The 15,798-nt window shown below is 33.2% G+C and overlaps 1 protein-coding gene across 3 annotated transcripts in view; it reads right to left on the reverse strand.

Moving 5' to 3' along the window:
• The window catches only part of LOC148227612 (ribosomal protein S6 kinase alpha-5-like), a 72,454-nt gene that overhangs the window by 51,220 nt on the left and 5,436 nt on the right, over positions 1-15,798 (reverse strand). For 2 of the 3 annotated variants that reach the window (XM_088203001.1, XM_088203002.1), the window contains one exon: positions 15,675-15,743. In XM_088203001.1, coding sequence (XP_088059127.1) covers positions 15,675-15,743 — 69 coding nt within the window. Of the gene's footprint in view, positions 1-15,674; positions 15,746-15,798 lie in introns of all 3 variants that reach the window. The other variant, XM_088203003.1, reaches the window with a different exon arrangement.

Below are 15,798 nucleotides of genomic sequence, written 5' to 3' on the forward strand. Positions count from 1 at the left end.
GGTTTTGTACTATTCTACACACCATCAGACCTAAATCCAATAAATAAAGCATTTATGACATAAATTAAATAAAAATTGTGTTAAAAAAAAAACAAATACATATTACAAGTTGAGAGATCTGTTAATGTTAGTTTATATAATATTATAGTATGCCAAAAACAGTCACAACAGCTCAACAGTTAAATTGTTCATATGCCATATTTACAGAAATTATGTTAAGTATGTATAATAAAAATACATAAAAAAAGATTGCCTCTATATTACCTAGTATCGACTGAAGTATTTATTCCAAAGTTAAGCTTAAATGTAAAATAGGCAAAACAACACGACCAGTATGTATTTAACAAGAAAAGTCTAATAACCCAAGCCGCGCTGAGATTTTTTCACTAGAAAATTTACCGTAGAAACTTAGGAACGCTTTCCAACGAGTGTTTTAAATATGCTTCGTCCACTTCTCGGTAGTTTCGCACTTTTGCACAGCAAGTTATTCACCGTGCAATCTAGGGATAATTTAACGTATATCATTACTGTTATAGAAGTCATCGTTGTCTGAGTTCACGAACCGCTTCGGCAAAAGGGGAGGTCCACTCACACCTTCGAGGCCCTTTCCCCTAAATTTTTGTTCCCCAAAGACTCGTCGACGGGGTTCAAAGGCTCGTCGACCCCGCCGGCGCCTTGTTTATATGTGTACACGTTCATCTGTGAACACACTCACACATTACGAATTCGCACACTTCTTCGCTTGTTGGAAAATCATTATTCAAAGTCTGCGTCGGCCGTTCGGTTTTATTTGTTGGGTAAGGTCGTTCGGCAAATTTGGGCGACGTGTCCTTTTTTGTTTTATATTTTTTTTGTCGACGATGATAAAAATTATTGCGATAAAAGCGGCTAGTGAATGAGTGAGTGATTGACCCGTGTGTGAGATGAACCCAATCTGACTCGTGATTGGTGTGGATGTCGCGTTTCCGTTCGGAACCGTGCCGAACCAGGAGCTGTTTGCTTGCGTGCCCGTATAATTCGCACCTGTGTTAAAAAATGTACTTTGGAATGAGTAATGTACATAACTATTTTTAGGAACTTTTGAGATAATTGAAATGTTTTAAAACGGCTGTGAATTTGGACAGGGTCAAGTACTGGCATGTGTCACGTTTTCCGCTACGAAAAATATTATTTCATACGTAAACTATGAACGTTTTTTAATAATAATGCATTTTTTATAAATAAAAATTCGAGTGCCGCTGTTTCGTATAAGGAAAGCCTTTTTGACCGCGACAGTCAAGAATAAGGGAAGCAATCGCTACTTTTTAGGGCACTCTACAGCCCGTAGTTAAAATAACTAATCATCAACGGTTTGTCGACACCACCAATCAGCAACTTTAAAGTGTTTCATTGAAAACACACTACGAAAATGCAATGAATTATATACGATCTGTAATTTATTTTGCAAAGATCCAAGTCCTCTTCAGCAACAATGAGTACTTCGCCTCTCTGGAATTCCAAACAATAGATTCGTAATCGAGAACGCTACTAAACAGCATTTGTAACTGAACGCGACTCGCTAATAAATTGTTAAGGTGGAAACCAACACATTATAACAGTGGTATAGTCGGTGACTAATACCAGAAAGATCTGGGTTCGAATTCCATATGAATCTTTGTGTTTTTCATTTTCATATAGATCGGAATTGGTTATTATTATACAATTATAATTCCGATCGATCATCACAGGCTAGTTTTTTTAGATTTTCCTAATCTCATGGATGAATATCGTGAATAGTGTGTTAATTTATACGCATTTCTTAATTTTTTAGCATACACTTTGGAGTGAGATAATTTTACGTATTTTTCCATAATTAATTCAGTTATTTTATATTGCATTTACAGCGAAAAATCCGCGATTTTCAACGTTTTATTGCTTTGATTAATTTTACTACTTTTTGTATTAGTATGTTTAAATGCTTGCACTACACTCTCTGGAAATTGTCCGAACTAAAGTTCAACTGAAGTCGGCCGAGGTCGTCGACTTCCGAGTAGCGACCATACTGCCACAAATTTCATATGCCTTCCGGACGGCGGACGTGAATGACATCCGCACGGCGGCTGCTGTCATGTACAGCTAGCATATTTGCACGCGATCGAAAAATGTTCCAAATAATCGCAATTTTTAAATTGTCATGTTATTAAAATTACGTTACTGATAATTATAAAAGTTTGTGTGGGCACTCACCAATACAATATCAGTGAAAACTTTTCGGTCGTAAATATTTAATTTACGCAAAATCTTTGTCGGCTTTTGCACAATGCCATAAGGCATAAAAATGATACTTCAAAATACGAACACCACATCTGTGACTATCCTAGTATTTGTCACCATCGATTCTAAATAAGAATTCGTTATGGTGTGATATTTATATAAACCGATCTAGGATATTCGAAACGATTTTTTTTAACAAAATCAAGTACCACTAACTATTTTTTAATTATTTAATTTTATATGAAAAAAAATATAATAACGATAACTGTTAGAAAAATATACTATCAAAAATATAATTAATCCCTTTTGGTGCCCTAAGATATTCAAAGATGTCAGTAAGAGTCTGTTGAAGTCCTAATAATAACTTGACCACGTGACCACGGTGCAGCGCTCGTCATGCGTGTTGACATAGGACGCCTACGCGCATACTGAAATTGAACCGAGTTACTCGTTCTATCTCAGCGAAAGGGGAAGTATCTCACCGCTCGCGCTCGAAAGAGCAGCTCCGACTTCGGTTTCTTTGACTTCGGTCCGTTTGCCGACAAGTTCGGAAACGCTCGAAGCTGGCCAAGTCGACTGAATTACCCCCCCTTTACCTCCCGTTCTCGGTAGCCTCGGAAAACTTCCGAGAGATTTTAGAGCGGCAGAACCGAACTCGACCGAAGTAACCCACTATATTTTCCGTCCTTGGCCAACCTTGACCAACTTCCAGAGAGCTTTTCTATTATTCAATTATGCTAATTTATTTTACATGTTTTTTTTAAATATTATTTGACTTTTATTGATTTTTTAGAGGCTCTCAATATTTTTTGTTATGTTAATTTATTTCGTACTAATAAAACATTGAACATATTAAAAAAGCGAACATGTACGGCGGTATAGCCGTACATGTACGGCGATACGAATTCAAAGGATTAATTAGAAGTAGGCTACGTCGTACGTATTAGATAAAAAAGGATACTTCAGCTCATAGAGAATATCGTGTATGTATATAGCAGAAAATCATCGATTGATGTGCATATTAAATCTTCATCTCTGTTCGAATGTCACTCCCAAGTCATCGTCACTTTAATTCTATAAAATTAATAGATAGTTGCCGACCAACCACTTCCACAGCGACTTAAATGACATTTTATAAAGATAGAGAATCCGCATTTGTGCGAATACTCTAAAACAGTAATACATATTTTAACTTCTCAAATGCCACATGGTTGTCATTGATACAGAAAAGAAAGAGGAGTGTGCAAACTAGATCTCTGTGGTACTCAAGAATGAGCGAAATACTCGTCGGAGTGACGATTACGATAGCTAACATACAAACTGTTCGAGAAACTTAAGTTGTTTAACTTCCAAAGAAAGTCCATGACAATTTTTTTTTAAAGTCGGTATAGACTATATCGACTTGGATTTTTAAATCAAGAGTTTCGAAAACGAAAACAACGAAAACCGCGTTACAGGTCCACTAGAGCCTGCCGACGGCGATATATTTACATATTAGGAGATAATTATATCAAACAACTTGTAAGAGGTGTCGAAAGAGTGGCGACCAGTTTTAATATTTTGATACACGATTTATCACCCTTACATTATAACAGGTAGCTACATTAGTAATGGCAAATAAAGACTTTTCTAGATTAGATTTTTTTTAAACTTTAGCTTATTTGATATATTGATCTGCTCTTGCAGGTATTATACATATTATTGTATTTCACGCATGCTCTAGTTGAAACACAATTCAAATACATGAGAATAATAAAAACATAAATTAAACATGACACAAAGGTGCTTAGGGTAGTCATTAATTAAAAAAAATCGAATTTGTTTTAGAACATCGTGTGAGAAGAGATGCACTGTTGCTGCCGTAGTGTGAACGATCGGCAATAATCAGCAGCGTAATCATATTGGACGACCCATAAAATAAATACAACTTACTTTTATATTTATAGAGAAAATAAAATCATTAGCTATTGCGATGTGTCTCTAGATTTTGCTTATTTTGAACCCATCGACGTTCAAGGATCTTGGAAAACTGTAAATGCTATGGAGGCAAAACGTAATCATATTTATTCGGTTTTCCACCGCCGTTTCACGGATCGGACCTCGGTTTTTACGCGTTGGACTTTTGCTTTGTGGCCTGAGCTCGACGCTTGCCTATTTAGCATTGAACAAGACAGTGACCTTTTTTATTAGCTCACAGATTCTAAGCCTTGAACTTCAAACGGCCGCATTATGCACAGCCTAGCTGTCTAGCTCTCCGATGGTCACTCATTATTGTTGCCTGCCTGCGAGTGAGATTAATAGAAATAATAATGGACTCTATGATCCTCTTTTTGTCACAGTCAATTAGTGTCTCTCAATTAGCGCGATTGCTTATCTCGTAGTGTCACCAGAAAGGTTATGCAAAACTGTGTTATCGGCAGAGTGCTCGTGCAACTTTGAATGCGCCTGTCCCCTGCAAATAATTGTCAAGCTGGAATTGAACATTGAAACCCGTTCCGTATGCATATCAAAGTTTGATCGTCTATTTTAAACCATTTAAATATCTTTCGGGATAATAATAATATTCGTTTAATTCGATTTTACCATATATATTGTATACGAATAGTCGTTAAAATTTGCTTTCTAATACTACAAGTTTTGATAAAATTAAATTAGGAAGACCAGGGATACAATCATGTATTTTTAGAACATATTATTGGAAACCGTCTTATCGTTATTGATAATGTGGTGCCGTTTTTGCAAACACGTTTACGTGTGCACGTCCGATATTGAACGTTATTAGCGTTCGTTGAACACACAAACACAATAAACACAAATATGTGTATACATGTACATATATAAATAAATATAGTATATATGAATGTAACTCGACAGAGTCGAGTTTATCGCGAGAACACAATTAAACGTTGAGTAATGGCGACAGTGTCGCAAAAACACATCCTATATCAAGTTTATTTGTAATATACGTGTTTATAAGCTAACAACAATACAAGAAAAATTATATATAATCTAAGGTTCATTAGTAAATAATTTTTCAATTCAGGTGTGCTTACATTAGTGTAATGTTCTAACTAATCAATGCAATCAAGAACGAAGTTTTCAGAACAAGATGGTCAATTTGTGATGTTGAATGAAAGGTGTTACTACTGTGAACTTGGACTTGGAAAACAAAATGGACGTAAATCTATTATTACAAGTTTATTGCGTGACTATGATCAATTGCGACAGAAAAGAGTGAAATGGCATATAAAATTCGTTGAACTTTCAAGAGCGAATGGTGTTACGTGTATAGTTGCAAAGTTAATATCAATCCACAAATCATGAATAATGTATTTTTTTATATACACATACACCATATAAACAGTACGTTAACTGTTTCACGCGTTATTAATTAATTATACTGAGAAAATGTCAAAAAGCTATAATAAATTATTTTCTCTTCTTACAACAATGTTACCGAGATTAATTGTTCATATTGTAAAGTCTCTCAATAATCCCAAAATATATCAAGAATAATAAATCTAGAAATACATGAAACGCGATTTCTTTACAGCAGTCAAAGGTTAAACGGTATATCATGCATATTTTATTGAACAGTTGTCTTTAATAATACGAGTACATATTTCTTCATACTTTTCTCAATTAATAAGAGTTTGTAAGTTGTATGAGGTAATTTACTCTTGGATGTATTATATACATACACTTAATAAATTTAAATTTTATATAAAATTGTTACAGAATATGAAAACATTTCCGGACCGGAAAAGCTAAAATTTCCGTAGCTGTATTGTGAGAAGATAATATTCAATTTCTGTTATATTTCATTCAAATGTTATACAGCAAAGTTCAGTTAAATATATTTAAAATACAATCAAAGATTTAGACTGAAAACATAAGCAATTTGAGTAAACTCCCGGTTGAATTTACAATAAGACGTATATTTAATTGAACAAATTTGTATGGGGAAAGCAACTGAAATTAATTAAAAAATATATTATAAATATATATAAAAATATAGACGGTTATGTTTTGTTGTATCAAGCGTACACGCTCGGGCATGCACGCCGAGTTGTAAACAATATATTAAATTTAATAAGTGTGACATTGGTTAGATTCGTGTTATTTAATAAAGCAAATTAAAACACTTATATAAAATAAATATATGAGGAATAGTACCATTTCATCGCTATCAAATCAGAGATTTCATTTAAATTTTTAATGCGGAGCCCCAAAACATATTTACAGATTTGTCGCAGGCTGCAATGCGACTTTATTTAAAAATTTAGTCGGTGGTCTCGACCTGAAGCTAAGAAGGGTTTAGGTTAAGTTAGGTCACCCAAAAATATGGAAGGACAGCTTTTAACAGTAATCCCTATATTTTTGGAAAGATAAATAGCACCTGCAGTATGTTTGCGAAAATACTACTTCTTACACACGTGAGTCTGTAGTATATTCAGATGTTTAACCCTTTTAGTACCAAGCGAAATTAGCCAGTGCCGGCTAAAATTGGCAAGCATTTTTTGGCAAATATAAATGATTTTATAAATATATTTAAAAAAAATATTTTTGAAAACTTAAATTTTTTTGTGAGAACTATCATTTATTATAGCAACAAAATAAAATACGATTTATTATTAACACAAAAATATTTCATAATTTTACAAAGAAAAAATAGGCATTCAAACGGTTAAAGAAAAAAAACTAGAACTGTCTTGCAGCGCAGCGTGAATTTTTTTATGCATTATTTACCTAACGGCAGTTTTATCAAATGTAAAATTAATTTGAAATGCTGCGAACGCTGGAAATGGAACGGTCCATTTTTGCCTGAATTTTACAAGCTCAATGAATTTATAAAAGGGCGCTTCCACGCGAAACAAACAAACGAAACGGTTGGAATAATCCGTTTTTGCTATTGTTTAACGTTCATAAAAAGTTTTTGTACCTATGTTTTGTAGTTTTGAAATGCAAAGTGGTGCTGATGTGAATATGTTTTAAATTTGTTCATCAATTCTCGGTAAGTGAAAATTATTTTTTAATAGCGTTCAGGTAAAACATTTTCTACGTTTATTTTAAAATATATACTCCCAAATTTAAAATATTTACTAAAATTGCATTGACAAATACTCTCGATTATCTGGGTGCGGATTATCCGTTTTTGAAATAAATTCAATTTTTTTTAAATGTAAATGCATATGGAACTCTAATAAATTAAAACATATGGTGATTGGAAAAGCAAAAAACTGACTGATATAAAAAAATCCTGTTGATTATTATATCCAAAAAGAAAGATGGATAGATCTTCGAAGATTGGTTCAAAATAAAATGGGTTCATGAAGTGAGTGTTGTTGTAAAAAGTGAAGGTTTCTTTACAAAACTTACTAAGAAAAATTATGGCTTGATCAATTTCTGTGAAAAAATACGACATTAGATGCTATACAAATACATGGAATAGCACAATCTTGGTCAAAATTAAAGGTAATAACACTTGTTAGATCGTAGAGAAAGACTTTTCCTAACATTGAAATTAGAGTTTCCAAAAAATAATCCGAAAAAGAAAACCGGTTAACGGTTTTTTACAAATCAAAAACCGGTTAACCGGTCTTCGGAAAATTAGGATAATTCGTATGTTTAAAATTATTATTTTAAAAAATATTTTATTGCTTATAAATATTCATTGCAAAATAACCAGAAATAGATAATGAAATGCACAAAAAAAAGAATGCATTTTATTTGAGAATATACATATATTGATTATTTTTGCATAGTAGATGTACAAAATAAATTATAAGTTGTAAAAAATTTGAAACAAAATACATTATAATGGACATTTTTTGCAAATGGATTATTATTTTATACATAGTCAAAATTTTAAAATTTGCAACGGATTTTTATCTTGAAAACAACTGCAGTATTTCTAATCTCCAACATAATCAAAAGGGTACTTGAGAGATGTAGAATATTGGTTATTTTCTTATTTACCTCAACCAGCTCACTTCTTATCAGGTATTGACCGATCCTTTCACAAAAAAATATGACCTGAAGAACTGTTTTTATGAGAAACGGCAGTTTTATCGCTGTCACTTTGCTTAGAAATTTATTCATCAATTTTGTGCATGATTTATAATTTTTGAGAAAAATAATTTAATTTTAAAATATTCGTAAAAAACAGTCGAAAAAGCAGTTTTTTTTTTAAATGACCGAAAAATAGGGTTTGGTTTTAACCGGTTTGGAAGGCTTACATTGATTCTGTAAAGACGAAGGCAAGTAATATATCTAAAATATGCATGTTAATTGAAAATTTAAAATGCTTTAAAATTATCGATTAAGAAATCATCGTGGAGTTGTTTGATTGCGATTCAAATGATCCGAATTTTCAACTTGTATCATGCGGATATCGTTTTTATTGTCACTTCAACAGGAGAGGCATAGAGTGATAGTGATGATACAAGGGAAGAAGATAACTAACAATCACAATAGTCTTCTGCAGAAACTTTACTGGATTACATCGACCATGGGGATTCGAATATAACGATATATTAGCTCTAATTTGTACTGATATTCGAAATTATGATTTTCACAAGTAAAAAATATATTAAACATATTTTAAAAATAAATAAAAATTGATAGTCCGGATTATCCATGGACTTCCTCCCCAGCATTAACCCGGATAATCGAGAGTTTACTGTATTCATAATAATAATTTTACTGTGTAAAATAAATAAAAAATGTTGAGAAACATCAGTTGGATTAAATTATTATAAATCCGTATATATGTATGTACATACATATATATTGTAGCCATATAGACTTAAATCCAAAACCTTATTAATCAATGCTCTATCTATAGATGATAATCAATCTGTTTTCATGGTAATCTAAAGGTTTATAATATTTTATATGATAATACCTCTATGATGCTTTATAAGAGAGACAAATAAAGTAGAAAAGCTTTTTTAAAGAAAGCCGAAATTTATATTATGTGCTTAGATAGATGTTCACGTACAATATAACGTTATTCTTTACTACGTTAGATGTTTCATCAGTCTTAAAGTCGCACATTCACTACCGCCAAATACGCAAACGTATTATACCGAATACACCAATGAATCAAGGGGTTGGTCTTTGTATAAATATGTATATAATAATCTCTTGTCGTTATTTTATTGATTATCCTTAACTGTGGTATTGTCGAAAACATTTTACAATGCGGACGTCCACCAGGAAAATCTCGTCAAAAACCTCAAAAACCGCAACAAGGATAACGAGAGTGCTCACAAGAATCCGGCAAAGTCCGAAGCCCGACGGAACAGATGGTCCACGTGAACCAGAGCGACACATGTGCAACGCGCCAGGTGTTACGAGACTGGTTGGTCTCTCTCCGAACAAAAAGCAGGTTTGGGACCCTACCTTTTGTTTATTCAACGGGCGCATTACCCGACGCGCTACGCTCCGGCAGCGCACGCAAAGAGGATCTTTTTTTTTTAAAAACTGTTATCTATCCGCGAAGAGGATCTATTGTCAGGTAACCACCTGTTTTAGGAGTCTTTCGTAACACCTGCGGCGGGTAGGTGCGAACGACCGGGCCAGGTGTGTGCTTGCGATTCAGAAAAGTGCATCTAGGGTCTACGCCAAATTCTGCTAAAGTGGATGTAGAAGCTTGTCATGCTTATGAAACATTTAGAAGAGTTACAACTAACTAAATAACTCGTTTTCTTCTAGATTGTACATTAAAACCTTGTCAATCTAAGCTAACGATTTGCTAAAAAAATACATTATCATACGAAATGTATGTATGTATGTATGTACTTATGCATAATTCATTAGTATATTGTATATATAATGTGATTAATTCAATTGCTTCAGGGTTTATATCTATATTACAGAAAATATAAATGTACACTTTTGCTAGTTTGAGCAATCTAAGAAGATATTTGAAAATTTGATAAGACTGAATTTGTGTCAACTTTGAATTTATTTTCTAGGAATCAATTGTTTTTGTTATCAAATGAAACGAATATCAAGCGATATGAATGCCTAGGTAACCGGACGAAACGGACGTTGAATCCGAGCTGTGACAAAACAGTTTAGCGAAAAACAGTACAAGTTAAAAAATAGATTCATAACTATTTTGTCAACTAGTTATTTGATAAATAAATAATTCCATTTCCTAAAAAAATCATTTGGTTAATCGTGCACCAGTATTAACCTTTACCGGAAAAAAGGCTTCTTAGCTTTAATTTAAATATCATTTATTTAGAATATACCATATATCCGTTACAGATGTTGGGACCACTACCAGAAAAAAAACAAACAATAATGCAGCAACAAAAGAAAGAATGTTTCGCTCTATCCTTGTAAATAGTATTTAGTTAATTGATCACTATTGTAATTTACACAGCACCAAAGGGTCTCAACATATTTTTAATCGCAAGTAATTTATTGTTGTTTTTTTATTACTTTGATATATTAAACACTAAATATATTTATGTATGTACATTACAATTATGTACTTACATATTTATATATTTGTCCATCGCATTTTATTTCTCGAAGCAATCTTTCATATGAAGATATGATTTTAAATTACGTTTTTTAACATTTCCTTCGTTTTTCATTCACCAATTTATTTCACATACTATAAGAATTCACTATATGGGAATAGTACCTATTTGATACACTAAGCCTAGTCCACAATCTGACTATATTTTTGTCCTCTAACTGCACCAGTTAAATATATTTTTTAGAAAAGCAAATGATCAGCAAGTAATATAATCGTATAGAATTGGCACAGTGATCCAATTCGAGTTTCATATGTTGGCAGCACTGTAAATCAGACAGCTGTCAATAATCACAAAATTTAAAATGCAATGGCAATCCAACTTTTTCCAGGGAGGGCAAAGGTTTGCCAGACAGTGAACGTTTTTTTAATATTTCGATTTCATAGTATTTTTCTTTAAATGACATCCATAAATGAGAATCCACGTTAAAAGCAATAAAATCGTGTCGTCATAAGTAGGCACGCTCAGTTATCTACCGTACATTTTATAACAATATTACGACTTAATATAAGTGAGAAGCAAATGAAGCACATCTAAACAGAATTTTGCCCAATAGGAGGGCGCAAAAAACAATTATCCTTTCTCAGAGGTAAAAAATTCGCGTCAAAAGCAATAAAATCGTGCCGTCGCAGTAGAAACGCTCGGTTATCTAACGTTAATATTAAGAACTTATATAACAATATTATGACTTAATATAAGTGAAAAGCAAATGAAGCACATCTAAACCGAATTTTGCCCAATAGGAGAGCGCAAAAAACAATTATCCCTTCTCAGAAGTCAAAAATAAACGTCAAAAGCAATAAAATCGCCGTTGCAGTAGAAACGCTCGGTTATCTAACGTTCATATTAAGACATTATGCGCACTCCTATTGACCAAAATTCGATTTCAATACACTTTATCCAATACTCTCATATCAAAAGTTGCTAGTAATACCAGTAAGAATAGCTATCATATTTTTTAAATATATTGTAGTGCAGTCAAACTATGGAGCAATATGCGAGATGCGATGTCTAGACAGATGAGTTGGCTTAGTTTGTATTTTGGACTTGGCCTAATGAAAATTCTAAAATTTTTGAGCAGCATATAGTTTCACTAGCGCCTATCAGTTAAATTATATTTTCGCTAGTAAAAATATATAACTACTGTTGAAAATGTATTTAGACTTCACTAGTGAAAATATAACTTCACTGTAAAATACAGAGGCGGCCATTTAATTGATATTATTATATTTACCGGTGAAAATGTATTCCGATATAATTTCACTGAAGTAATGTATTATAAAAATATTTTCGGGATAAGAATTCGAGATTGTTTTTATTTAGATTATATTTGAAGGATAACCAAAGAATTCCTGGTTTAGAATCAGGGACGTTATCTCAGCTTTTCCGGGGGGGGGGGGGCAAAAGTTGGCCACTCAGTGGTAATTTTTTAATATTTCGATTTCATTAAGATTCAAGTATTTTATTAAATTGCATGCATTTTTCTGGTCAAATTGAAGGGTCCGCCAAGATCATGCGATTTAACGCCGTTGGAGCACCTAAAAACCAACACCCTCCAAGTTATAGCCGAGATAACGCCCAAAATGTACGAAAAAGTCATCGAAAGGATCGCAAAGGTCCAGAGGCGGCCATTTAATTGATTATTATTCGTAAATAATGAAATACGTCACATGTTCGAGTCATAAAAAAAATCCGAAGATATTTTTAAATGTTTAGAAACTAAAGTTGGATCATTCTGTATAGTATATATGATATCCTTCAGTATGAACAATGTATTGCAAAAATCTGACGTACAACTGAAAGACTACTCTCGCTTAAAATAAAACATTAAGCCTAATTAATCCTTGCGGCATAGAGCACAAAATAATAAATATATGTCAATTGATTCGTCAATATCAACTTCACGATTCAGAATTTAATGCTCACAAAATATAGTGTCTAAATATTGAGTTGAATTAAAAACAGTAATTTAATTTATTATTATGTAAAAACTTTATAATTGAGAACCATGGATCACAAATCAGAAGTCTAAGTTTTGAGCGGTTGGCGCAGACTGGTGAAAAAGTTGTCCATCGATAGATTAACAAAATCCATTGATAGATTAACAGACTTTACGACCAATTTTAGTAATATGATAATTCCAGGTAAAATGGTTAGGAATAATCAATCTTTTTATCGTAATATATTGATAGAAGTATCTCTGAGTAACTATAGAAATAAAATACTGAAAATATTATCTTCAATCATTTAAAATGGCTTCAGAAAATATATTGGGCATGACATACATGCCTTTGGACTTCTAAACGTTAAATACATATTCTAAACCACAGAGTGAATTTTCACTTTTAAATTTTTTTTAAATTGCTTAAAAAATCATGTCGAGTATTATGGACATATTGTTTCATTTAATATAGTATCACAAAATAGTACAATATAATACAGAAATTATAAAATAAATTGAATAACTAAATAAATATTTAACAAAAATAAAAGTAGTTTTCCTATTAGAATCTCTAGTCAAATATCATATGCGCACTCAGATGATTTCTCTTGCTATACTTTAATCAATGTCATTATTAAGGCAATAACAATAGATCAAAACGAACGATAGATACTCGAAATTCTCGAACTTCATTATTACCTGATCGATCGTTCGAAGTATCAGCCCACTCGGCGAATTAGAATGCATTCGGGACACGGCATTTTCGCGGGGCAAATTCGACTTGCACAACATTTTATGAAGCATTACAATAACGCACAACAACAAAGCGTTGCGCAAGGCGCTTCCATTTTTCGCACGTTTGCTTCTATTTTTCTACTTCTGCAGATAATAGACCGCCGACTTATTAAATAAGTCATAGCTAAACTTTCGGATCTGCGTCTGTGCTCGAGGTTGGAGAGCCAAAAGCCAAGCCACCCAAAAGGGGCCCTCGACTCGCCTCGCGTGATAGCGCAAGAGCAAGAAGAACATAGTAGAAGTAGACACACGATTGCGAAAATTCTACAAGTACAAAAGTGTCGTTCTTAGAACGAAAGGGGATCCGAAGGGTTCGCGAGGTGCACGAGGGGAGAATGTGTTTCGCGATTCACAAAGGGGACGAAGAACGGTGAAAAAATGGAACCAGATTGTGGCGCAAGTGTAAGCGAATATGCGAGGTTATCAAGTTACTTATTTGAAGATACGCGATAACCAAGACTTTTAAAAATAACCTTTGAAAGTTTACAAGGAGTAAAATACATATAAACAATATATTCCAAGACGCGCATCTTTACAGCGTTGTGTGCTAGATACAATTACAAATTTAAAGAATGCGAAATGAAGATGTCGTGTGCCAAAATCCGTAAATGTAGATAAATGGCGGCCTTGTTCATTACTCGCTCATTTCTCAATGTCTATCAGATTTCACCGTTACGCTTCAGATAGAAGCAGCTTTGTGATATTTATTTACTTTGACTATCCGTTTCATTTGAGATACCATGCATCCAGTGGCGTAGCTAAGTCGGCGGACCGTCCCGGTCGGCATTCGCTTAGGGGCAACATTATCGCGATGGAAAAACTGTTAGTGTAGTGATTTGCTTAAACTGAACGGCCTAAAAACATATCCATGAATATGTGAAAACAATAAAGAAACAGTTTAACAAATGCTGATTTTATGACCTGATTGGGCCGGAAATTTTACGTTTCTTAAAATCAAAATTACAACAAATGTTCCTCTAAAATAATGAAATGCCTGATATGCATTACAATATTTCATAGATATGTACAACGTAGCTCGATTTTAATTAATCATCAAGATATTCATCTGTGAGATTAGGAAAATTTAGGCAAAGCTAGTCTGTGATGATCGATCGGGATTATAACTACATAATAATCACTAATTCCGATCTGTATCTGGGAAGACACGATAAAAATTAAAAACACTTAAGTCCGTTGAGACTATATAAATATATATAAATTAATAAAGGTGTATCAATTAACCCACTACTTAAAGAGTTAAAAGCTGAGGAAACTGTCGCTTTCTACTTCATATCAGACTAGACCCAGCTAAGTCACCAAAATCCCAAGAGTTCTTCAATACGGACTCGATCAAACCCCAATAGACTGGTTTTGATCTAGGTTTTTATGTCGGCCTTTTCGGTACGAGACAAGTTAAATACCTTAATTTGAAACATTTAAAAAAAACTAACCTACTCGATATCGTGATTTGCGAATGATCTAAAGAAATGCTTTTCTTGAAAATAAAATAACAGGAATCTTTTGGCTGCGCAGCTAATTGGCCGCTAGGGCACTAGATTTTAATTTTAATATATGGACACAGCTCTAACTCTTGGATTTGTATGCTAGAGTTAAGCAATAATCTAAGGGTTTAATATATAGACGAAGGTAGTACGTCCAATGGCATATGTAATACATTGGTTGGCAATTCGCCAGCTGCTACTCTTCAGGTAAACAAACTTACATAAAGTTAAGTTCGTGAGCCATACAATAATATCGATAAAATATGGGTTGTTCCTAATAGTCTCTCACAAAAGGTTTGACATCGCTCTTTTTATTTTAGTTTAACATCTACCAGTTAAAAACGATCATGAATGAGCGAAATCTATTTGAGATAGATTTATAAAAAAAGGTGAAGGATGCAAAATGTCCGAAAAAAAGTGTGCGAAAAACGGAACCGGTGTTTTAGGACGCTGCGTTGGTCTTATTATAAAATATATTTTTAAGTAGTCGTACACAATTCAAAGCAACCAAAACACTATCAAATCATTATAGTATTGCGATATGGTCGCATCGATCGCCGCGGATAAAGAGTGTTCGTCGAATTACTAAAATGATTCATCGCATTTTTTTAAAGGTTGACTCACCTCCAGTTCCGAGGAGCTTCAGCATTTCAAAATTGGCCATGCCAACTTTGGCTCTTCCCAGCAGGTTCACTGTAAAAGGAAACGTTTTAAAACATGAACTAAACATATGCCGACTTTCACAATC

This window comes from Plectrocnemia conspersa, unplaced genomic scaffold (genome assembly GCF_051122295.1).
Source record: "Plectrocnemia conspersa isolate PC_06_02 unplaced genomic scaffold, ASM5112229v1 ptg000013l, whole genome shotgun sequence".
Lineage (NCBI taxonomy): Eukaryota > Metazoa > Arthropoda > Insecta > Trichoptera > Polycentropodidae > Plectrocnemia > Plectrocnemia conspersa.